Source organism: Microcebus murinus, chromosome 12, assembly GCF_040939455.1.
Source record: "Microcebus murinus isolate Inina chromosome 12, M.murinus_Inina_mat1.0, whole genome shotgun sequence".
NCBI lineage: Eukaryota > Metazoa > Chordata > Mammalia > Primates > Cheirogaleidae > Microcebus > Microcebus murinus.
In genome coordinates, this window is record NC_134115.1 from 89,006,927 (window position 1) to 89,033,399 (window position 26,473).

At 41.6% G+C, this 26,473-nt stretch overlaps 1 protein-coding gene across 5 annotated transcripts in view; it reads left to right on the top strand.

Annotated features, from left to right (window-relative positions):
- The window catches only part of ABL1 (ABL proto-oncogene 1, non-receptor tyrosine kinase), a 131,396-nt gene that overhangs the window by 75,973 nt on the left and 28,950 nt on the right, over positions 1 to 26,473 (top strand). For 4 of the 5 annotated variants that reach the window (XM_076009130.1, XM_012754511.2, XM_076009129.1 and 1 more), the window contains exons 2-3: positions 25,316 to 25,489; positions 26,059 to 26,354. In XM_076009130.1, coding sequence (XP_075865245.1) covers positions 25,316 to 25,489; positions 26,059 to 26,354 — 470 coding nt within the window. Of the gene's footprint in view, positions 1 to 8,307; positions 8,546 to 25,315; positions 25,490 to 26,058; positions 26,355 to 26,473 lie in introns of those variants that run through there. The other variant, XM_012754512.3, reaches the window with a different exon arrangement.

Genomic DNA, 26,473 nt, shown 5'->3' on the forward strand with positions numbered 1-26,473 from the left:
TGGAAAATGGAGGCAGTGTTAGATTTGAGAAGTGTCTCTTGAGAAGAGAAGTGTTAGACTTAATGGAATCAAGGATGCTGAAGCCTAACCTCTTCTAAGAGAGACATTGGTAAGAAGTGAGCCAGTTTGCTTGTAAGAACCTGAGAAGCTCAGAAATTGGTGGCATCAGTACCACAGAAATCAGGGCGCAAGGCGATATCAGAGGGATCAGTTGAAAGTATGTAAAAGGAATGTTTAAATTCCTCAGGCTCCTCTGTAACCATGTATAGCCAGAGGATCAGCTCTCCAGCCACAGAAGACTAGAGGTAACATATTGAAAAATGCCCTATAAAGGTTCTGGACTCAGGAGCCCTACCCATAGTATGGGTCTGGGTAAGCCATTATATGAAAATAATGGGACACGGAAGAACACATATTTTTTTTTTAAGTTTGCATGCTGAATAGTGAGATTGTTACCCCTCTTTCAGTACCTGTTAGCTAGGGCCCGAACAGAGAAGATATTGAAATATTCTTTTCTGGGAAAAATAAATATAATGACCCTAGAGAAAAGTCCTATAGGTACCAGCATTTGGAGATGCTATTGGAAAAGTGAGCTCACTATCTCCTTTATTTGAAGCCCCCTAGTCATTGTGTCCCTTCCATGCATACAGAACTTTTCCAGTCATCTTTTTAGTTCCTTACTTATATATGACGAATGGACAGCCAAATTTCCCTAGACATTAGAGGAAGGTTTCTGACATAATAGATAAAGAGTAAAACAAATTCACAGAAAACAGGAACTAGGTGGAAATAATGACCATGCAGGAAACGGAAGAGTTCAAAAGAACTCTGCTATACTCTGAAAGAGAGATTGCAAACCTCAAACAACAGGATGCTATTAAAAACAATAACAGTCAGAATAAGAATGAGTTCTTTCATATTAAAAACATCATAGCCAAAATTTAAAATTCAACAAAAGACTTGGAAAATAGTCCACCTCAGAATATAGAACATAAAGATAAAGACGCGGACAATAAGAGAGAATAGATAACATTAGAAGCTCAATCCCAGGGCTTTAATATCTAGCTGGTAGGAATTCCAGAAAAAGAGAACTAACAAAATAGGAAGAGAAGTGACAATAAGTATAAGGAAAAAAGAAGAGACAATAAGTATAAGGAAAAATTTCAGAGCATGGTGAAGTGAGTATTTTCCAGTGCTGAATGGCTTAAATCTCTGGATTGGACAGGCCCTCAAGTGTCCAGCATAAATAAAATATAAAAAAGACTTATTCCATTGTGAAACTTCAGAGCACCAAGACCATTAGAAGATCTTAAAAGCTTCCAAAGAGAAAAAAAAGCAAATCCTTTATAAATGGTTAGGAATCAGAATGGGATTGCATTTCTAAACAGCAGTACATACTGGAAACCAGAAGTGACAGAGACAAAAATACCTTCAAAATTCAGTTGGGGACCAGGCATGGTGGCTCACGCCTGTAATCCTAGCACTCTGGGAGGCCGAGGTGGGAGGATCGTTTGAGCTCAGGAGTTAGAGACCAGCCTGAGCAAGAGCGAGACTCCGTTTCTACTAAGATAAATAGAAAGAAATTAGCTGGACAACTAAAAATATATATATAAAAAATTAGCCAGGCATGGTGGCACATGCCTATAGTTCCAGCTACTCGGGAGGCTGAGGCAGAAGGATCGCTTGAGCCCAGGAGTTTGAGGTTGCTGTGAGCTAGGCTGATCCCACGATCCCACGGCACTCTAGCCTAGGCAACAGAGTGAGACTCTGTCTCAAAAAAAAAAAAAAAAAAAAAATTCAGTTGGGAAGATTATTTTCAACCCAGAATTCTATACCCAGCCAAACTATCAAGGTAAAAGAAGGTACTTTTTAGACATGCACCTTTTATTCCCCCTAAGCTAATGGATGATGAATTCTAGCAAAATGGGGAAGTCAGTAAATGGAACTGAGAATATTTGAAGTGTTTTAGTGTTTGGAAAATAATACCACTAGTTGTTTGACAGATCTTTGAAGTATTTGGGGGGGAAAATAGTAATAGGTACATAGAAGACTAATCAAATGAAAAAAATCAAGGTATTATCTCCAGGATAAACAAAGTTGTATAATAAAGAAAACATTCATAGGATGTTATTGGCTAAGCAGTGAACAATATTTGCATTATCATAGTTATGTAAACACTGACTATGATTTACCCCCAAATTGTGATTTTACTCTTTTGGGAGGTTATGGATGATGATGGTATAATATTAACACTACTGTAATAAGTTAATAGATAATGTGTAAAGCTAATGAATCCAGAAATGGCAAGATGAGGATTATTAGTTAGAAATCTGAAGGAGGCTGCCTCTGAGGAAATGGGAATGGGACTGCTGTTTTTTATTATAAGATTTTTCAGAGACTATTTTTAGACTTTTTTACAAGACTTGTAGTACTGTTTCATTTTTAACCATGTGTGTATATTACTTTGATTAAAAATAAAAATTAATGAAAATAAAATGGGATACTAGTAATATTAGTTTTCTCCTTCGGGAGAAAAATGATTATGTTTAACAGCTATTTTTAGACTTGTTAATTGTCAAAATCTGGTAAAGTCATACTATAATGAGATTTTCTAGAAAGCAGATTTACTCCAAAGCAGTTCAGATTTGGCCCGTTACTGAGAATTTTAGCATTGGAAGTACTAAGGGTTACAGAAGAATCAGTGTCATCTGAAGGAGAGTCACATGTGCAGTGTGCACACCACATCCTGGGCCGCATTAAAGTGTGGGGTTTGTCTTTTGCCAAAGCTGTGGTTGCAAACCTTGGCTTTAGGATTAAAGGTAAGGCTGTCTGTGACACATAAACCTTAGTTGCTACTCCTGCCTCAAAGCTAGTATTTCTGTCCCTTAATCAAATAAATGGATTTCCTTGTCCCTTGGAAAAGCCCCAGACTGTGCTTTTAGGTGGTGGAAATACCCACCGCCTGACATGGCAGGAGTCCTCTTGTAAGTAACAATAGCTATGGTTTGTAGAGCATGTTCTGTGCCTTGGGCACTGTCCATATGTTATTTCTGATCTTTATAATCCTGTGAGGTAACTACTCTTATGACCACTTCCCATTTTACAGATGAGAAAATAGAGGCTCTAAGAAGTGAAGTCTCTTGCCCAGGCCACCACAGGGAGGCAAATCTGAGACTCAGCACTTAGGCTTATGTGATGTCACAGCTCGTTTAACCTTCATTGCATTGCCTTCCCCTGCTGCCTGGTTTGCCCAGGCCAGAGTCACTAGGCCTTTGTGACATGTAACTTGTGACCAATAAATAGCGCTGATTGAAAAATTGTTAGACTTAAAGGGATACATGTGTGCCCTTATACAGTGGCAAAAATGGATATGGCTGATAGGATCTTTTAAGCTATCTTATTCTTTAGTTGGACACATGCTGGACCCACAGAGCTAGAAAACCTGGCAGGTTCTCACTGGACAGTGTTGAGAGGCAGAAGTGCAGAAGCAGAAGAAGTGGGCTTATTGGCATGTGTACGTGAAACAGCAAGCACGTGCCTTAGAATCCTTGTGGTTCCCCCCTAGCTTTATTGGCTGGGCTAGAAAAAGTGAAGGGGTTAGTCAGACCTGGGATCACCTGGTCCTGGGGGTCCCAAACAAGACCTCTTGCCAGATTCACCTGTCTCCCTTCCACCTGCACTCCTACCACAGTTTTGCTTTCTTTCTTTCTTTTTTTTTTTCTTGAGACAGAGTCTCACTCTGTTACCCCGGCTAGAGTGGCGTGGCATCAGCCTAGCTCACAGCAACCTCAAACTCCTGGGCTCAAGCAATCCTTCTGCCTCAGCCTCCCAAGTAGCTGGGACTACAGGCATGTGCTACCATGTCTGGCTAATTTTTTCTATATATTTTTAGTTGGCCAATTAATTTGTTTCTATTCAGGCTGGTTTCAAACTCCTGACCTTGAGCGATCCTCCCACCTCAGCCTCCCAGAGTGCTAGGATTACAGGCATGAGTCACCACACCTGGCTCACAGTCTTGCTTTCTGAGGGAGAGCTTCCAAGTCCAGAATCCTGCTTCTTTCCTGTGACTCATTTCTGTGGTGGGCACCTGCCCCATTTTTGAAAAAAATACAACTCTGAATTTTGTTTTTGTTTTTTTGAGATAGAGTCTCACTCTTGTTACCCAGGCTAGAGTGCCATGAGTCAGTCTAACTCACAGCAACCTCAAACTCCTGGGCTCAAGCAATCCTCCTGCCTCAGCCTCCCGAGTAGCTGGGACTACAAGCATGCACCCCCATGCCTGGCTAATTTTTTCTATATATTTTTAGTTATCCAACTAATTTCTTTCTGTCGTTTTAGTAGAGGCCCGTCTCACTCTTGCTCAGGCTGGTCACGAACTCCTGAGATCAAACAATCCTCCTGCCTTGGCCTCCCAGAGTGCTAGGATTACAGGCCTGAGCCACCACCCCTGGGCGATAACTCTGAATTTTTTAAAAAAATTCAGTCTCCTAAACTCTCCAGAGAAGTGTCCTCTTTTGGTGACTTGTTCTAGAGTTACACATTTCTTAAATTTGGAAATTGCTTTCAAATGAATAAATATTAGAAATATCCCTTCCTGTTTATCCTATTCCCAGCAAAAATAAGAAGCAATTCTTCCCTTTTCTGAAACAGTGGTTTTCTAACTTACGCACATGGTCGTGTGAGAGCTTGAAGACAGTCTGTCCCACATGCTTTGATTCTGTAGGTCTAGAGCAGAGACCAAGAGTCTGCATTTTAAGCAAGCACTCCAGGTTATTCAAAACAGGTTGTCCATGGGCCTTACTTTTAGAAACAGTGCTCAGATCACATGTTTTAATGTAATTAAGGATTTTATTCTTTTTTTCTTAATATTCTTAATATTTTTTTTTTTTTTTTGAGACAGAGTCTCGCTTTGTTGCCCAGGCTAGAGTGAGTGCCGTGGCGTCAGCCTAGCTCACAGCAACCTCAAACTCCTGGGCTCGAGCGATCCTTCTGCCTCAGCCTCCCTGGTAGCTGGGACTACAGGCATGTGCCACCATGCCCGGCTAATTTTTTATATATATATCAGTTGGCCAATTGATTTCTTTCTATTTATAGTAGAGACGGGGTCTCGCTCTTGCTCAGGCTGGTTTTGAACTCCTGACCTTGAGCAATCCGCCCGCCTCGGCCTCCCAAGAGCTAGGATTACAGGCGTGAGCCACAGCGCCCGGCCTATTCTTAATATTTTTAAATATTCTTAAATAGCTCTAAGCCCTTGAATTATTTTCTTCTAACATATGTTTTCCCAACAGTTATTTATTTTTATTTCTACCTCTGATCTTACTTGTATTATCTACCTTTCACTTAAGTTGGAAAATTTCTGCCATTTTGCAAAGTACAAGGCCTTTCTACCTTACTGTCTCATAGCTGTGTGAACTTGAGCAGAGTACTTCCCCTTTGTCTCCCCCTTTTCCCTCCTCAGTTTCCTTACCTGTGAAATGGAATTAAACTATACAAAATTCATAAGATTGTTGTAAGGCGTAAGAGCTTCTAGCACATACTAGGTACACATTAAAAGCCTATTGCTTTCTTAAACTAGTGTAATATATCAGCAAACAAGTTCACAGCCTTTTTAATTTCTTTATTTTTTTTCTTTTTCTTTTATTTTTTTAATGAATGGGTTTCATGTTTTAGATTGATTAGAGGGAATCCTTGGGCCATACTTCTCTCTGGTGAAAAGACTGAGGTTCTCCTTTGCTTGTAACAGAATGATTTCATATCTTGCAAGTGAGTTTCAAAAGCATCAAAAGCTGGATCTGGAAAGAATAGGTCAGGTTTGATATGCTAGTGTACAGTTTGGCAATATTTTCAATACTTATTGTCACTAATTCAGTGTTTTGCTTAGACCTGTTGATGTATGGTTTTATAACTAAATTTAAAAAGATCTGGACACAGTTTATAAGCATTACTCATTTTAAGATTTAAGAGGATAAGGTCATTTTAGACTCAAGAGCAGAATGTTAGTAGTAGTCATTAGCTTTTTAAAATAAACTTATATTCCAATGTAAAGTACAGGACATGTGAACAAATATCTGGGCCGATATTAATAGATGGTATTCAAGGATATGGTTAGAATTTCAAAAATGCCTATTAATATGTAATTCTTGGCATTCAGCTGCCAATTTGAATGTAGCCTTTTAATCTGAATGCTTTATAATAAGACTTTATTATAGTCTGATCCAAGACCTTTAAACTTTCTAATATGGTAGCAAAACAGATACTGTAATTTTTTTAGCCTTGTTTGTATTGGTGACACCCTTTAAAATGTTGTTTTTGGCATTATATGTAGAGGTTGAAAGGTTCAAGACAACACTAAACAAGTTAGCAGTAACTACATGAAGACTGTCCAGCAGAATGACGGTGTGCCCAGAATCTAGAAAGCTTTCAGAGTCACTGCACTTGTCACCTGGTGGCCTTGTAGCACTGTGTCCAGATGACAGGGTACTTCCCTGGCAGTGCCTTCTTAGGGGTTCATAAGGGCTGATCTGATACTACAACACTAACAGTAGGTCCACTCAGTTGCAGTAAAAATATATCTTGTACACTGATCAGAATTTGGCTGGACATCTCTGAAAAGTTAATGACATCCTCTGAGAATTCCTGTGATATACACCAGTCACATCCAGTCCAATCTTGAATTTTTATGAGCTATTTTTGGCATACCTAAGTAAAGATCTTATTTAACCATTCCTGGTATACTGAAGATACCCAGGTTTTTGTCATTATAGAGTAGGCTAGAGACTAGCCAGGGTCTCTTAACCAAGGCTTTCTCTGAAACGTGTAATGACAACCTTACTTATTGGACCAAAGATATAGATATGCAATCCTTTAATCTACGTGGAATTTATTCTTGGTGTGAAGTGGCTCCTAATCCACTGGTCAGGAGCCTGATCCTTGGAGCCATACAGCCCTGGTTTGAATCTATCTCTGCCTGTTTCCAGCTGTAGGACCAAGAGCAAGGTGCTTGACTTCTCTGAGCATCAGTTTTTACCAGAAGAATTGGGATAATAATTCTATTTTCTTCACAGGATCATTGTGTAAATGCAATTCAGTAATGAATGTAACATGCTTCTCACAAAAGTCTGGCACATAGTAAGATCTCAATACATGTCAGCTCTTATTATTCATGGCTGTAAGATGCAGACTAAAATTTTCTCCCGGTTGTAATTTAGTTATCTGATACTATTTATTAAATAGATAATATTTAATATTATCCCATGCCAGGAGGCCCGGGTGGCTGGTGGCGATCAGGCTGTGGCACCCGCCCGAGCTGCTTGCACTGCCCGAGAAAGTTTGAAAAAGCGAACTCGACAGGCCTTAACGTCCTTGAGAGCCCACGTTGTGGCATTTTCCTTTTACTATTGCTGTTAGAACTTACCTGATTTTTAACTTCGTGTAGTTGGGTTCCGTGTTTCCCACTATCTAGATTTCTGGGTCTGTGCCAGTAACACATTATTGTGATTACTGCTACTTTATAATATGTTACAATATTGTCTATGATCAGTCCTAGCCAGAGTTATAAAAGAGTTGAGCCCAACACAGCAATGAAATGGATTTTAAAAAACGGTACCGCATGACATTCACCAAAGGAGAGGAAGAAGTTCTCTGCAAAGAAAGGATGCTGTCCCTTCCTCTCCAGCATTCACTGTGGAGACTAAATTCCTGTTCTTTTGAACTCACACTTCTATTCTCAACTGAATAGCCTGGATTGCCTGGATGTGTGATTTGACCAATGTGTCTGGCATTTGTGTAGCTGTCATGTGGCTTCTAGCTCTGACTGTTCATTCCTCAGACACCCACTGCCTCAGCCTTAATCACAGTAAGCTTGCTGAACATAAATGAGACCAGTGTTGGTAATTCCAGAGGAATTTGCATTTTCTCCAGTATTCTCGGGGCCTAGGGTTTGCCTGGCACTGCGCACAGAGCAACTCGCCAGAAGCGGTGTAGGCTGGGGACGTCCCTTGCCACAGTGGAGATGCGCGCAGTTTCAAAAGTGGTGCCGAGCAGGCCTGGGCTGCCGGGGAGGCGCCAGGCTCCTCGCCGCCGCGTGTTAGGACTGCGCTTCCTTCGCTGAGACAGAGCCTCCCGAGGCCGCGCTCGGACGTGCCCTGTTAAAATAGCCATTGGCCGCGGCTTGGTTTTGCAGGCGGCCGAGGCTGCGGGCTGGGCCTGGGGAGCGCCGGCGCGGCCAGGAGGGGGTTAAGGCGAAGGCGAAGGCGAAGGCGGCGGCGGGGCGGGGGCGGGCCTGGCGGGCGCCCGGCTCGGGCCCTTTGTTAACGGGCGCGTCCCGGCCGAGGGCGGGCGCGGGCGTGCGGGGCGGCGGTGAGCGTGGCCTGGCGGGGCCGGGGGCGCCCGGGGGGGGGCGCGCGGGCCGAGCCGGGCCTGAGCCGAGAGTGGGGCGCCGGACCCCGACGCCACTGGCGCGGGAAAATGTTGGAGATCTGCTTGAAGTTGGTGGGCTGCAAATCCAAGAAGGGGCTCTCCTCGTCCTCCAGCTGTTACTTGGAAGGTAAGCCCGGGGCCGGCGCGGGGACGGGTCCCGAGCCTTGTGCGCCCGCCCGCCGCCGGGCCCTCCCTAGGCCTCGCCCGCAGCGCGCTCTCGCCCTCTGGCCCTCCCGCGGCCTCGGCTCGGGCTCCTTCCTCCTCCCTCTTGCTTTCTTTCTCTTTCTCTCGACGGCCCCTGGGCACTGCCGGCCGAGTCTGGCGGGTGCGGGTCCCCAGGCCTTGCGCGCTGACCCTGGGAGGCCCGCGTGGCTGGTGGCGATGGCGGTGGCACCCGCCCCGACCTGCGGACACTGCCCGAGAAAGTTTGAAAAAGCGAACTCGACAGGCCTTAACATCCTTGAGAGCCCACGTTGTGGCATTTTCACCATTAATTGGCAATTGTGTGTCCAAAAGGTCGACCCGTGTTTGTGAAAACATACGATTTCCATTAAGTATCGTGTACAAAGGGAACACGGCTCTACCATTTATGGATACAGAATTTCAAGTGATTTCTTCCCCCACCCCCATTCTTATCTACAGACCATGAAGAGGTTTTAAGAATTCTGTCTCTTTTCAAGGGAGGAAAGAGAAATTACACCGAATTTTAAGAAGGCATTTTGAATGAGTCCAGCAGAGAGTACTTACTTGGGGTAGGGGCTGGGGGGGGCCTCATGTTAGGTTCCTTCAATAAAGCTTAAAGCAGGGAGCTTTTTGTTTTGCCTTGTTTCTAACACTATGCTTTTCAATTCCATTTATTTTAATTTCTTTTCTTTCCTGTTGCTTGTCTTTAGTTTTCTGTTATAAGATGACAAGGGAGGAGGGAAAATTGAGGATAATGAGTGGTGGTCATTTTTGTCACTTCCAGAAGGGTATGAAATTGATCTAAGACTGGTCATCCTAAACTTCAACAGAAAGGCTGTTTGTACTTAAGAGATGTGATGATACTTGGATTTTTCCGTAGTTTTCATGTAGGACTTAAAATAGTAGAAATGTAAAGCTCACTTTAGAACAAGTGGGATTTCTTTTATAGTGCTGTAAGTTCTACTGTTTTTCTTTTTAGAAATGAAGAAATAAACAGAGGCTTCATTAATTTTCCAACCTAATTTTTTTTCCAACTCTAAGCCTGCCTGGAGTCACATATGCAGCTTAAACCATATATGCCAGTGCTATAGGCGAAACCTATTTGTCCTGGCAAGTTGTGTACATCATCCTCCTTCGTCTCTGGGATTTCAGGGGGCTCGATGCTCAGAGAAGCCTTGTCCAGATGGAGTGGACTCACAAAGTCCAACATTTGGAGGGAGGAGATAGTTTATTTGTCCCTGAAAGTTGGCATCTGAGCAGCTAAAATCATCTTAAGTTAATACATCACTTATTTTTTCCAAGTTGCTCAAAAATGCTGAACACATTCTCATTTACATCTGTAACGAGTTAGTGTTAGGCATTATCATCTCCATTTTGCGGATGGATGCCTAATACAGAGATGAATAGACTTTTGTAAGAGCTGGAAGAAAGTTTAGGTCACAGCTTGGCCTAGGAGTAAACTGGATATTTAGTATATACCTGGCTTGTTTAATTTTTGTTTTGGGAAAAAAAGCTAAAGGGTCTTAGTGTAGCATGTCTTGAAATGAATTATAATGTTGACTTTTAAGCTTTTAAGTGTCAAAATGTTTTGGTATAGCAGACTGCCTTGGGTTAAGGATTCATCTGGGAAGGTATCATTCTAGGAATTCTTTCTTATTAATGAGTTTTCCTTATTTTGTTGTTATATTTAATTAGAGAAAGTAAATGGAATTATTGTTTTGTAGTTGAGGGAATTTAATAAACCTCAGTGATCATTTCTTAAAGATTGGAAGTGCTGTTTATCTTTTGGGAAAAGCAGTTGCCAACATATAATAGATAAGTAATCCAGGCTTTCCGTTTTTACTAACATCCTAACTCAGTGTTTATCGACACCCACTCAGGGTCCTAGGCATCCCAGGTCAGGGAGAAAATTGAATAAGATCTAGTTTTCCATTTTCTCTCAAAGAAGGTTCCGTCATAAAAGTATTTTGATCATATATGCTACCTGCTACTCAGGCCTAGGTGTCAAAAAAACAATGATAAACATAAAGATAGCTAATAATAATAATAACTATTATTATTACTCTGTTGCCCGGGCTAGGATGCTGTGGCATCAGTCTAGCTCACAGCAACCTCAAACTCCTGGGCTCAAGTGATCCTCCTTCCTCAGCCTCCTGAGTAGCTTGGACTACAGGCATAATCATGCGCCACCATGCCCGGCTAATATTTTCTATATATTTTTAGTTGTCCAGCTAATTTCCTTCTATTTTTAGTAGAGACAGGGTCTCGCTCTTGCTTAGAGTGGTCTCAAACTCGAGAGTTCAAACGATCCACCCGCCTCAGCCTCCCAGAGTGCTAGGATTACAGTCGTGAGCCACTGTGCCCAGCCGCTAATGATTATTAAATGCTTACTGTGTACCAAGTAACTGTTTCAGCACTCTCTGTGATCTCATATACTTATTTCTCATGATAGCCTTATGATTATTTCTATTTTATAAATGAGGAAACTGAGGTATCACAAGGTTAGGTAACTTGTCTAAGGTCTCAGAGCTAGTGAGTGGGTGCCCTGGGATTTGAACTCATACTGTCTGCTCTGGAGAGCCCATTCCTGGCTACTCTGTGCTCTACTGACTGTGACTATTTGTCTCCTTTGGAACCCACTGTGAGTTTTTAAATGATATTTTCAGAAACTTCCCAACTATTGCTAAAATAAGGGTAGTCTTTCTCTTCTAGAAACCTGACAGTGGCAAAATGATTACATTTAGCAGTAGGATTAATTTTTTAAAAATGTATTTAAAAGTACTTGTACATAAGAAATTCTAAAAGGGTATTTATCCACTTGGCTATAGAGGTGAAAAAAAGAAAAAATAAATAAAATAAAAGGGTATTTAGTGAAAATACCTGTAGCTTCTCCACCTACAGGCAGTCAGTTACTCAGGAGTTTCATGTGTGTCCCTCTAGGAATAGTGTATGGCTATACAAGCATTTATAATATTTGAATTTTGCTCTCCAACTTTGTCAAAATGTGTGTTTACAGCAGTATCTATTCCCCATGACCACATTTAGTTTAATAATCTTTGGTCTACTTTGAATAGTGAATTTTCTAATTATTCCTTCCCCCTGGAGATGTGAAAAAAAACATAGACAGTAACCTTTTGAATCAGGTTTTGCTTGTTTTTTTTTTTTATTTTTATTTGTTCATGTGTTTGTATTTACGTACATTGTGCATGGATAGTGTACGTGGACATGATAGTTCTGTACTGTGGAATCAAAGACTAATGTCTGTGAAGTGAACTCTTCTTGAACTTTCAAAATTTATTTTAAGGGCCCACTTCTAAATGCTTCTTTTCAGCAGTTGGCTCTGTGAATGCTTTATGTGGTGCCAGCCACACAGATACACTTTTAGAACTTGTGCTTTGGAGAAGCTGATGCTTTCTTTCTAAATACTCTCTCCTGAGGTCATCATACTTCCCTTGTTTAGTAACAAAGAAAATCTGAGGCTCTCTCTGTGACCTGATGGAAGGCCAGTCTGTTCTTTTCATTTGGGTTACTTAACAATGCCTAACGTTGTGGAGCATTTATGATGTGGCTGGCCCTGGCGCTTAGCACATCATGTACAGCCTCACTTACTGCTCACACCAGCACCCTGAGGTTTCTAGAGAAGAGGAGGAGGAAGGACCCTGTGTCACTTTGGGTGGCAGTGCTTTTGCATTTGGAGTCTAGGCATCCCAGTTTTCGTCTGACCTCTCTGAGCTTCTAATTCCGTACCTCTGAGACAGAGAGACTGTCCTCTGTGCAGCACACCTTAGGGGATTGTTTGAGGACCTGTGAGATGGTTGAAGGAAAGCTTTGAAATGTATGTATTTATTTTGACACGAGCCTCCCCTAAGATGCCCTTGAGTCTAGGCAGTTTTATGTCCTCCACAAGTGTTCCTAGGGTCCCATTCTCTGATGTAGGTGGGCAGCTCTGGAGCCAGCCGCCCTAGACCTGTCTGCCAGCTGGTGCTTTTCGCTGACCCTGGGCACTGACTAAGCCTCGGTGTTCTCACTTCTAGAATAAGGCCTACAGCAGTCCCTCCCTACCTCATTGAGTTGTCGAGAGATTTCATGTAAATTGTTTAGCAGAGAGCCCAGTATATGTAAGCTGTTGTTGTTTTAAATAAATATTTAGCAGTCTAAAATGGCGGCTTTACCAATCTCTGTAATGGCTGAAGTGATAATGGAATTGAGCTGAACCCACCTATAGTTTTTCTTGTTGTTAATGAAACAGTTTGTTTCCAAGTTTGTTTTTGATGAATATAATTAATACTTCCTGTCCTTGGTTTTTAGCTGACAAGTATCTTCCCTCCTTCTGATCCTCTCTTATTCCCATAGTGAATATTTTTATTGTGCAAGAAAATTTCCCATTGGCTTATGGTTGGCATTTTATTTCTCCTCCCCAGAGGCAGTATTTCCACAGCTCCAAACAAGTGAAAAGTGTAAATATCTTTCTACTTGTTACCTTGTAAATCCAAGTCATTATAATTTTGCTAGTATAATTGCTGATTTAAAATAGAAGCAGGAAAAAATATCAGTGAGTAGGTTTTTAAATAGGCCAAGTACAGTGGTTCATTCTTGTTAATCCTATCACTTTGAGAGGCCACGGTGGGAGAATTGCTTCAGGTCTGGGCAATAGTGAGACCCTGTCTCTACAAAAAGTAAAAAAAATTAGCCAGGTGTGGTGATGTATGCCTAAGTCCCAGCTACTTGGGAAGCTGAGGCAGGAGAATCCACTTGAGCCCAGGAGTTTGAGGTTGCAATGAGCTGTGATGATACGTGGGTGACAGTAAGACCTTGTGTCAAAAACAAAGCGGGGAAAAAAACACAAAAAAACCCCAAACAACAACTATAATAAGATCTAAAGATCAAATGAGACATTGAGAGAATTTAATTTTGCCTCCATAAGAGTGGATCATAATTAAACATATGGAAGAACAATTTATAAAATAAATTCTTAAGTTTGTTTTTTCTTTGGAAAAACAAACAAAACGGAAAATTTTAACCCTATCTCAAAAGCAGACAGCATAATGAGCTCCCTTGTACTTATTATCCAGCTTTAACAATTATCAGTTTATGGTCAGTCTTGTTATTTGCTTCCATAGTGGAGTTACAGTTCTAAAGCCATTAGGAAGAATAGCTTGCTAGTTACTTAAAAAATTTTTTTATTATTATATAGAGATAGGAGTCTCATTATGTTGCCCAGGTGTTCTTGAACTCCTAAAGGTTCCTCCTGCCTAGGCCTCCCAAAGGCTGGGATTATGGATGTGAGCCACTGCCAGGCCAAATTATTTTACTTTTGAGTGTATAATTCTGTCCTCAGATGAGAGGAGAGTTGTTAATCTCTAGAAATTGGTTTTCAAATCCTTTTTTCTTAATACACACCATAGATAACTTTGTTATATTTGTGTGTTGTGTGGTGGTGATGGGAATACTGATAGGGAGAGGCCAAGAAACAGATGGGAATGAGAGGAAGAGAAGGAGGAGGGGAGACAGAAACAGGAGAGGCAGATACAAGCAGGGACTGGGACACAAAGAGAGAAGGGTTGAGAGAGAAGGAAGAGAAGAGGGACAGAAGTGGAGGGTCAAGGAGGAGGCAGAGAAAGACATCCAGAGGAGGAGAAAGAGCAAGGTGAGATTGGGGGTAATGCAGGAGACTGTGAGAGAGACATAGACGGATGTACAGGCAGCTGATAGATGGATAACTAGAGGGAAGACCCACCAGTAACCTCTCTGCTTCCATTTCCTTCCCTCCTGAATGCCTAGAGTCTACCTAATAGGGTTATAGGGATTCAGTGCAGATAAAGTACTGGCACTCTGTAGAGGATCAGTAAGTATTAGCTATTATTCTATCATATAAAGTTGTACAGGCCGGGCGTGGTGGCTCACGCCTGTAATCCTAGCACTCTGGGGGGCCCAGGTGGGAGGATAGCTCAAGGTTGTATAAACTTTAACCTCATTATGCTTAAATTCTCTGTGGAGGCCTAATCCTGATCTATCTTACTAGTCCTCAAATTTAGCTAATAAGCATTACACATTGAATGCCTTAAAATTATATTTAAAGGTGGGCCATGAATAGAATTTGGCATTGCTTTTGGAGTCAAAATACCATTTTGGTATATGTGGGGGGGGGGCATGTTCACTTTACCAGATTAGCAGTAAAAATACTAATGGCTAACAAGACAGTCTGGGGAAATTTGCTTGCCATTGGCGAGCCCATTAAGTTCAGAGACTCTGATCTGAACTGACCCAGGAGTCCATGAAGATACATTCATGAAGAAGCAATGTGAAATGAGTATGTTTAAACCACCTGTGGCTGGCAGCAGACGGGGAGGCTTTTCAGGCTGTTGCAAATAGCCTGTGACAATAAAAATGCTGGTGTGGTTAGCAGGCTCACTGTGGACAGTTGGGATCTGTGGCCAGTGCAGGGATTCCTGGAACCTTTTGTGGAGACATCGGGGATCTGACCATGCTGTCTCCCTGTTAGGAGTCTGTATCAAATCCTGTTTCTTTTGAAAGTACAGAGAAATTTTTAGTTTCACCTTGTTTGAGGATCTTGGCCTTGGTTTATATTTCATTCAGAACAAATCATTGCATTCCCCAGGCCTTTATAAAGGCTTTCCTGGTCAGGTTGCATTTGTTTTTCGTCCTTACTGTCATTGCTGCTGTTCTTATCAGGTGTTAACAGATTATTAAGCTGAACTTTTTCAGTTATGACTTAGTATTTTACCTTGCCGCTAAAGACAAGCAAGTGCAGGGTGCTCCCCGATCAGTGCTGTGTGTGCTGCATTGCACTGAGCAGGTGCTGAGGACTCTGAGATAAGAAGACTTGGTCTCTGCCCCAAAGGAGTTTCCATTATTGTGGTGACAACAATAAGAGCAGAAGTTCTTCCTGACAGTGCAGCTAGGCTGATGCCATTGTTGCCCTATTACACAGTCAAGAAACAGGCTCAGAAATTAACATCTTCAACACATGGTGGTGCTGAGATTTGAATAAGACCTACCCATCCCACGCCCCGCCCTGAGCCAACACTTACTATACAGAATCCTTACTGTGTGATGGATATAGGGTGGTAATAGAGACAGATAACAAGTACCCAAATGGGATGAAGGAGAAGTAATGAGGTGGCAGGGAGGAGGAAGGGCCAGCCAGAGGTTTCCTAGAAGTGGGGAGGCCAGGAGGAGAGGAGTAGCTGAGAAGGGCATGGCAGGGAGAGTAAATGGCACTTGTCAAGGTGCAGTCAGGAGAGGCAGCAAAGGGGGGGGGGTCAGGGGAACTGCACCGAGTCTGGAGAGGCTGGAATGGAAAAGGAAATGGGGCAGAAGCTTCCAGCCTAGATCCTGAAGGGCTTCATGTGCCTGCTACAGGAGCTCAGACCTAAAGTGGTGGTAGGAATGACAACCCCAACCAAAATTTGAGGGCCGATGCATGCTTAGTAGCAGTGTGTCCCATGTTAGCTGCAAACTGCCAACTACCCCTCAAGGCACATGATGTTCCAAACATTGCCCAGGTGACACTGCTGGTCAGTGGTAACTGACCATCGACAGGCAGGCTGCCTCCCAAGCCTGTGCTCACCTCTGCCCTTGGCTGACAGCCATCTCCAGGGGATTATAAGCAGGAGAGTGACCTTGTTAGCTCTGCATTCTAGAAAGATGGCTCTGATAGTAGGGAGTGGAGGTGGAATGGTCAAAGGGGGGAAACCAGCCAAGGGTGTGGTGGGGCATGGAGAGGACAGGAACGATGAGCGATTTAGGAGGAGCAGTGCCAAGATGTGGGGTGGGAACAGACTGGAGCCGACTCCCAGCCCCAGTCCTGGCACAGGCATGAGTGCTGGTGCAGCATGGTTTTGGAGATGGTGGGGTCTCCACTTATGAGGGGCTTTATTACCCTACTTCTAATAATTGGAAACTTTTTGACAATAGCTTCTTAGAAGGTGATACAAAATTCCCTTTTTTTTCTTTTTGGTTGAGGAAGGGGCATGGGGACCGTATATCTTCAGAAAGGTTAATATTTGGACTGTTGATAGGGACAGAATTTAAAATTGACTGGCTTAGAACATTGTAATATAAAAAGATTCCAGGGGAAATATTTAGACCTTGTACTTGTTTAAATAACTTTATTTTTTAAAGGAGCTTTCTCTAGAAACCTATTTAATCTACTGCCTATAATGCCCATAAGTGGAAAGTAATAAAACTGCATTTATTTTTAAAGAAAATTGCATAATTTAAATTTATCACTAATTTATACCAGCCTTCTTTTTTGGGCTCTTCTCCCTGTCAGATGACTGGTGTTTACTGAACTAATTCCCTAGTGCTGGAGGAGTTGCTCACCTGGCCCTTGGAGTCTAGGATCGAATTCAGGGGCTCCATGTCCTTGGATGGCAAAAATGAAACTTCGTTTCATTAACCTCTAACTAAAATTTGGCATTTCACTTTTTAAGAATATAGGTCACAAACCACAGTAATATTAGCAGTATTTGTGACTGTTTGTCCAGTAGAAATCAGAGATTTTCATATCACGTAACAGCTGTGATTATTTATACTCATCATTACTTTGAAATGACAGTAGTTACTATTAGATTTGTTATTTAATGTGTTAATAAATACATATTTTATGCATTAATAAGCACTGTATCATAAATTAATTTTTAAAATATCTTCATGACTATTTCTTTTTAAAAATTTATTTATTTATTTTGAGACAAATCTTGCTCAGGCAGGAGCTCACCCAGGCTGGAGTGCAGTGGTGCAATCATAGCTAAATGCAGCCTTGAACTGCCAAGTGATCCTCCCACCCTAGCCTCCTGACTAGCTAGAACTACAGGCATGAGCTACCACACCTGGCTATTTAAAAAAAATTTTTTGGAGATGGGATCTCCCTGTGTTGCCCAGGCTGATCTCGAACTCCTGGCCTCAAGCAATCCTCCTGTCTTGGTCTCCAGAATTGCTGGGATTATAGATTTGAGCCACCATGGCTGGCTTTTTGAGACCTGTTTTTTTAGTATGATTGTTTTCCTTTGCAGTCCTCTGTATTTTATTTTATGCATTTACAAGCTTCATTCTGAGCAAGAGCCCCCAGCTATCACCTGCCACCAGAGGGGTCCATGGCATAGCATACGTATGGAGCCTAGCCTTAGTGGCCTTGGTGTGGCAGGCTGGCCTTGGATTCTTGCTTAGTCCTCCTTCTCTTGCAGTACATTGTCTTGTTCAGGGTCCACCCCATTCCTCACCCAAGTGAGCTTGCCCCCTCAGAACTCTTGGCCCTCAGTGTCTGTGTTCTTCAGTTTATAAATTCATCCATGAGACAGCACTTGTCTTCTATTAGACCTGAGTGTGTGTAAGTTTTCATTAGTTGTGTTTCTCCCACAAGGACCAGAGGTGCATGATGATCTTTGCATCATCACCACCCTGCCCTGTGCTTGTTCCCCATTGGTGGACACAGGGTTTTAGGGTGCTGCGAAAATTTTGTTCAGTGTGTGAAGATAATGCAAAGGCTGTGTTTTTTTAAAAAAATAATTTTAACTACTCTGTGTGAAGGTGTAAATTACAAAATAAAGGACCGTGTAGAAGTAGATGACTTTCATCAAGTTCAAATTGTGGGAAGTAATACTTTTCCCCTAAGCTCGTATTATGAAAAGTTGTATGAGACTGTTATAAACTGACTTGAGAACAGTCTGAGCATGATCTCATCAGTTGGAACAGAGTATGAAATAAAACACGAAGCTGCCCCTCTTTTTAGAGGGATCTGTTTTATAGATTTTTAAATTACATAGATTCCTTGAACTGGAGGACGGTACTGAAGTACCCACAAAGGAAATAAGAATAAAGCAGCAAGGGTTTAATAATTGAATGTGAGCAAAAGTTAAGGGGAATGTTTGTCACGTCTAACACATCCCTGCCCTCTTGCCCCTCCCCACACTGAAATGTCTCAGACATTCTTCCGGAGAGCCCACAGTGTGGACAGTAATGAGTGCCGTGGAGCTGGCTTCTCTGTGCTCTAGAGGGAACTATGACCTTGGGCACAAGTGCCAACAGGAAGATGAGAAGCTTCCCTGGATGTTTTTCCTGGAGATGAAGTCTGCCCTTTGGGACTGTGAAGTAGCCAGCCACTGCAGTGGACGAGCATCTTTCTTCCCTTTCTGTTTCCTAGTGTCCGGTTCAGCAGCAGTAGCCCCTGGAAGTCTAGACCAGATACGCAGTATCAGAGAATCATTCGTAAACATTTTTGATCAGTGACTCACAACTTTGAGAGAGAATTAATTTGTATATAAAACAATCTTTAAATTGTGCTTTAAAGACTCAAACCATTTCTTAGAATACTTCTCCAAACAAGTTAATCATGCACAGATCCAGTGAATTTTGTGGCCTGGTTTACTGAATTTTCAAACAATTAGATACACTCTTATAGCCAGCATCATATCTTTTTAGTGGTTTGGAGGCATTTTTACATATCACCATTCTTGGTGCTCAACTGGCTAATTAATGACTTGACTTAGTGGATAGATGCCTCCTGAGTTTACTTGGTGGGTAGAAACCTTTTTGTTAACATTATGTTGAAATAACAAAAGGGTTTTAAATGGGGTGAGAGGTACTTTTGAAGATCCAAATCTTAAATTTAAAATATGACTCAGAAAAGATGCTGCAGAAAATGTTCACTAAAAAATTTTAAGAATAGCAGATGGTAAAATTTATTCCCCAAAACTTAACAACAGCCAAAAGATCTGCTGGAAGAACAAGAGAGGGGAGTATTTGGGACTTTTTTTGAATGAAGCCGTTAGGCTTCTTTTGGGGGTCTAACTTCCTGACAATGGGGCTGGCAGAAAGTTCCTGTTAAGCAAGAAAGATTTAACTACATTCTGCAACTTTGGCCTTGTAAGCTGTGATCGTTTTTAAAGTTGACGAGCATAGTTCACTATGAAATGAAGCAAGTAACTTGGCATTTGTTCACTGTGAGTCAATTTTGACATCAGCCTGGATTGGGAATTGACTGGAAGGTTTTGGTGTTGGACTGTGGCTGCATTTCAGTGTCTCGGTCCAGAGGCATGCATGAGCAATACTTCCCTTTGGCCTTTGGTCATTAATTTGTGGAATAGAGGAAGAACTAGAGAGGAGAATCAGAGGCTGCCTTGGACTGCCTGACGTCCTGTTGAGCTGAGAAGCAGTGGGAGGCCCTTTCCTTCCTAACTAAGGCCTCATCCTCTTGCATAAACTTCCCAGCATCTGTCTACATGTTAGGGACAGTCCCACTCTAACCCACACTTGAAGTTCATAGTCACCTCTTGGTGGGTATCTGTATTCTGCTTATTCCAGGTGTTTTCCAGGCCACTTCCCTGATTATGTAACTTTGATCAAATCCAGATGCTGCAGAATGTTTGATAGAAGAGGTCAAATGGCATTTGAGAAGAAAAGCATTTCTGTATTCATGACTTTGGTTTAATTTCCTGTGTGGGCCTGGTCTGCCAAAGTTGTATGCTCACAGCCTCGAGGTTGAGACACGAGAGAGAAACGCACAAGTACTTTTTCAGGACAGCTTGAGATTCCCCCCTTCCTTAGCGTGCTTTTTCCATGTTTATTTATCAGTTAAATAAGCATTAGTTGGCTTCTATTTATGATAATTTTTTTTACTTTTCTTCTGTTTTTTTTTGAGATGGTGTCTTGGTATATCACCCAGGCTGGTCTCGAACTTTTGGCCTCAAGTAGTCCTCTCCCCTCAGCCTCTGGAGTAGCTGGAACTACAGGCGTGAGCTACTGAGCTCAGCTACTATACTTGTTTTCTGATAATAAAAATAATTCACATTCATTGTGAGAAATATGCAATAATATATAAAAGTATAAAGGAAACTTAAACACTTATAGTCCCACAATCCTGAGTTAACTACAATTCACATTTTGGTGAAGTTCCTTCTGTTTTTTCAATTTTTGTAAAATTGGGATCATCCTGTATATACTAGATTATAATATAAACATTTAATATATTATTATAAGTATATTCCCAAGCCATTAGGTATTTTTTCCAAAAATATTTTGAGTGACTTTGTGAATATATTCTGTTTTGTAGATGGAGCATATATTCACTTATCTTATACTGATAGATATTTTGTACTTTTCCTTTCTGTGCAGTTATTTAAAATCAGTGTATACAAATCATTGTGTAGATCTCTTAGGATAAATTCCTAGTGGCGAATCAAAGAGTATAAAATCCTTTAAAGGCTCTTGGTGCACATTCAAGTTGCCCTTCTAAAATGTTACAGCAATTTTTATACCTACTACGGACACTGTATGAGAGTGCCCATTTCATTAAAGTCTTACTCACACTGGCTGTCAGTGTCAAAATAAAATAAAATGTATCTGAGAATTTGACCAAGAATTTACTTTTTTTTTTTTTTTTGAGACAGGCTCTTGCTCTGTCACTCAGGCTAGAGCGCAGTGGCATTATCATAGCTTACTACAGCCTCGAATTCCTGGGCTCAGGCAGTCTTCCTGCCTCAGGCTCTTGAGTAGCAGGGACTACAGGCAGGCACCACCACACCTGGCTACTTTAAAAAAAATTTTTTTTTGTAAAGACAGGATCTTGCTGTGTTTCCCAGTCTGGTCTCAAACTTCTGGGCTCAAGTGATCCTCCTACCTTTGCCTCCCAAAGTGCTGGGATTATAGGTGTAAGCCACTGTGCCCAGCCATTGCATTTCTTTAATTATTAAAAAGGGTTCACACATTTTCCATGCTTAATGGTAATTTTAATTTTCTGTGAATTGCTTATTCATGGTTCTTATCTATTTTTTCCATAGCAGAGAGATTTATCTTTTTCTTGCTGGTACATAAAAATCCTTTTATGTTAAGAATCCTTTACCTGACAGTTTTACTTAATATAATGACAATAGAAGCTCTTGACTGGCTTCCACCTGACTGACTTGCTAAATTGACCAGCACTGTCCACTTCCTTATAAAACATGCTTCCCTAGTCCCCATGGCACACAGGAGAGAGAGCAGCTACCCTGCCTCTGCCGGCTGCCACTCACTGCTCCTGTCAGCCAAGAGCCAGTTGTGTTTGTTTCCAAGCCCTGTTTATTTTAGATATGTCTGTTGTTGTAATTACTTGGTTAATACCAAACCAACGAAATACAAGTGTGAAAAGAGAATTGTTTCTATGAAAATTAAGATGAATGCTTTGGAAAGACTCAGTAGAGGACGGCAACTTTAAAAAATTGCTGTAGAATTAGGCGTAAGGCCAACTATAAATGATCAGAGTGGATTGTAGAAATCTAGAAAGATTCTGCAGTGGGAATGCATAGTGAATGGCTCTAAGTTCTCCCTCCACCTGCAGGGAATTGAAGCCAGAAGTGAGGTGATGCGTTATGCGTAGGACTTACAGAAGACAACCTCAGGCTCTAATCATATACTCACACTCTAAAGGACAGTCCTTGGCCCTAGCAATCCACCATGCACTAGGTGGGAGTGGGGGAATCACATATTTTAATAAAAAACAATTCCCCTGCTTTAACCAGCTTTTTTGGGTTAACTGATCAATCTCTGGCACTAGGTATACTTTTAGAGCCAGGGTAAATAAATACTCAGAGAACAGGGACCCTAACACATTACCGAGCTTCTTTCACATTCTAGGAGATGGCAGTGTTATAAGACCCTCTTCCTTGAAATTATCTTTGCCCTCACAATTCATAAAATGAAATTACCAAGTGTTTGTAATAACGTCATTTGGGATATACTCTTTTAGGAAAACAATTCCTGAAGGTTTACTTTAGTTAGTAGTACAAAAGCTAGAATTGGCAGACTTTTATTATTTATGTTCTATTAGTTTATTCCAATGAACTCTTTTAGAGAAATGTCCATTTCTGAAAATTGTCTAGTCATATTTCTGGAAGGTTAGCTTAGTCCCTCAGGTGTCTTAGGTGTCTCCAGTGTTTTGTTTTGTTTAAGTAGATTTAGGGGGTACACATTGAATTCTGTTACACGTACATCTCATATAGTGGTGGAGTATGGGCTTTGGACGTACCCAACACATGGGTAGTGTACATTGTACCCCATAGGTAACTTTCATCCCTCCCCCACCCGAGCCTCCCCCTGGTGAGTGTCCAATGTCCATCATCCCAGTCTGTGTGCCCCTATGTAGCCATAGTGTAGCTCCCACTTGTGAGAACACGTGGCATTTATTTTTATGTTCCTGAGTTACTTCACTTAGGACAGTTGGTCCCCAACTTTTTTGGCACCAGGGACTGTTTTTATGGAAGTCAGTTCTTCCATGGACTGGGGCAGGGTGTTGGTTTTGGGATGATTCAAGTACATTACATTTATTGTGTACTTTATTTCTATCATTATTATTATTATACATTGTAATATATAATGAAATAATAATTATACAACTCACTATAGGTTGGGGACCCCTGACTTAGGACAGCGGCCTCCAGTTTCGTCCAAGTTGCTGCAAAGGACATTATTTCATTCTTAGCGCTGAATGTGCTCCATGGTATATATACACATACATCACATTTTCTTAATCCACTTATCAGTTCATGGGCCCTTAGGTTGATTCCATATCTTTGCAGTTGTGAATTATGCTGCAATAAATGTACTAGTGCATCCAGTGGGGATTTTTTGAAGTAAATGCAGAATCAGGCTCATCACTGAAAGGGATATTATTGTCCAAGAAAAGACATTTGAGGATCCTCTAAATCCATAGAAGGGAAAAACTAAAACACATTGTTTTGTTACCATTTGTGTTTGGCTCAAGACTTGGTAGATCCTTGTATTATTTTTAAACTAGAATTCCACCCTTCCTTTTTTCCCTTAAGTTTGATTTCTTATTGTAGTTTCCATAAATGAGTATTTCAGATTTCACTCCATAATGTTCCTCAACTGTTAAGATCTACTTGAGTGGATTTGCTGGTTCGGAAGAAACCTTCTGTGTATTGTCATTATCATAAAGAAATTCTAGGCCGGGCGCGGTGGCTCACGCCTGTAATCCTAGCTCTCTGGGAGGCCGAGGCGGGCGGATTGCTCGAGGTCAGGAGTTCGAAACCAGCCTGAGCAAGAGCGAGACCCCGTCTCTACTATAAATAAAAAGAAATTAATTGGCCAACTAAAAATATATATACAAAAAATTAGCCGGGCATGGTGGCGAATGACTGTAGTCCCAGCTACTTGGGAGGCTGAGGCAGCAGGATTGCTTGAGCCCAGGAGTTTGAGGTTGCTGTGAGCTAGGCTGACGCCATGGCACTCACTCTAGCCTGGGCAACAAAGCGAGACTCTGTCTCAAAAAAAAAAAAAAAAAAAAGAAATTCTAGAGCACACTTCAAGAAAAAGAAAGAAATGAAGAAACTTAAGGAAAAAATAATAAACTATTTAGCCCTGTAGTGAACAATAGTCATACATTTTCTAATATAAGAGCTGTTGATTGGTTTCCAACTTTGAATCTCTTATAGACAAAACATGGAAGACTTTATTATTAGGGTAGAAACTGTTAGTAGTTTTCACAAGGCGATTTAAAAACTGTCAAGAACAGCTAGGTGCCTGTAATCCTAGCACTCTGGGAGGCTGAGGCAGGAGGATCACTTAAGCTCAGGAGTTTGAGGTTGCTGTGAGCTAAGGCTGACACCAGGGGTCTCTAGCCTGAGCAACAGAGCAAGACAAAAAAAAAATCCTCCTGCCTCAGCCTCCTGAGTAGCTGGGACTACAGCACGCACCACCATGCCTGGGTAATTTTTTCTATTTTTAGTAGAGACGAGGGTCTCACTCTTGCTCAGGTTGGCCTCGAATTCCTGAGCTCAAGTGATCTTCCTGTCTCAGCCTCCCAGAGTGCTAGGATTTACTGGTATAAGCCATCGTGCCCAGCCGAACCCAGGAGTTTGAGGTTGAAGTAAGCTATGATCACGTCACTGTACTCTAGCCAGGGTTGACAGAGCAAGACTCTTTTTAAAAACAAAAAAGTAAAGAAGACCACAGTTGAGAGTGGGCATGGTGGGGGAAGCTGGGAAGAGTGGGCATGGTGGGGGAAGAGTGAGATGTTAATGTCCTTATCTTGTGCGGTAAGTCCTTGAGAGCTACTATCTCTGGCTGGGAGAATAGACAGGAAAAGTGTAAGTCTGTCACTGAGAATAGGAAGGTACCAGTTGGGGTGGCACCTGGGAGAGATGGGGTCAGGGGCTGTGATGGAGCTGATATTTTGAGAGGTAGAGGTGATCACCATAAAAACAGCTGTAGCCTCCAAGGGTACAGAGGCAACATGATAGCAAATGTTTGCCTTTCATTTTAAGCCCCTCTGTACTATTTATGATTTTAAGTTATGTGCATATATTAACTTTGAAATGTAAAAATGTCTTAAAGCAAGAAACTTTTGCTCTATATCTTAAACAAAGGCAAAGACGTGAGGATGGACTATTTCCCTTTCTGACTAAATTCATGTTGAATTAATGCATTTTAAAAGCTTAAACTATTTGGGAATAGTAATTACCTCCTTGGAATGAAAATACTTGGTGTTTTTCACAAGATTTGGTTAAGGAAGAGTTTTTGTTTTTTAAAACCATCTTTGTTATTAATACTGTATACAGATATTAAAAAATGAAATAAATTAGGAATATAAAATGTTAGATACACAGACTTTTTTGCTCCAGAAAGTAAAACTAAGTTTTTCTTCTAATTCTTCCTCTTCCTGTTTTTTTTTTCCCCTGTTCTCCTCTTTCTCTTCCAGAAGCCCTTCAGAGGCCAGTAGCATCTGACTTTGAGCCCCAAGGTCTGAGTGAAGCTGCTCGTTGGAACTCCAAAGAAAACCTTCTTGCTGGACCCAGCGAAAATGACCCCAACCTTTTTGTTGCACTGTATGACTTTGTGGCCAGTGGGGACAACACCCTAAGCATAACTAAAGGTAAAAGGACTGAGGGCAGCAAGTGGTGATTTCAAGAGACAGAAATCGGGGAATTGTGGCTTGACTTGCTACCCCCTCTGCTTGTCAAAGAGCAGCTTTTAAAGCTTTAAGATTGAAATGCAGAGACATCCAAAACAATGACAGCATCTTTGTAAGGCAGTCACCTCTCCTTAAAGAGAATTACTGCACAGACATCTTTAACAAAAACAGAACTTGCTCTATTTTTTTATGTTGAAAAGAATAGCTAGTCTAAATACTGAAAACACATTTTTCCCCTAAAGACATTCTTCCCCCCAAAGTTTCCTTATGTTAGGAACAGAACACTTGAGCAAACATAATAGATTTATGCAAACTGAGGCTATATATTTACCCATTTATTAAGTACAAACAGGAAGCTTCATATATATAAATGTGTTCTTATACTCTTATAAATGCATGTTTTTATGTGGACTTTTAAAAGTGAAACCAGTATTTACGATTTGCAGATTTTTAGTAATCATACAAGAATGAATGAAAAAGAACAAAGCTGGTTTTTAAAGCTAATCTATCTGATTCGGTTCTTTCCTAAGGTGAAAAGCTCCGAGTTTTAGGCTACAATCACAATGGGGAATGGTGCGAAGCCCAAACCAAAAATGGCCAGGGCTGGGTCCCAAGCAACTACATCACACCAGTCAACAGTCTGGAAAAGCACTCCTGGTACCATGGGCCGGTGTCCCGCAATGCCGCTGAGTATCTGCTGAGCAGTGGGATCAATGGCAGCTTCTTGGTGCGGGAGAGCGAGAGCAGTCCTGGCCAGAGGTCCATCTCGCTGAGATATGAAGGGAGGGTGTATCACTACCGGATTAACACTGCTTCTGATGGCAAGGTAGGGAACCCAGACAAGGGACCTTTGTCAGGGGAGCTGATGGGCCGGGGTGGGGTGGTGTAAGTTAGTCCTTGGCCAGGAGAACCCAGAGGTCTTACTGTTAGGGTGATAAGTTATTA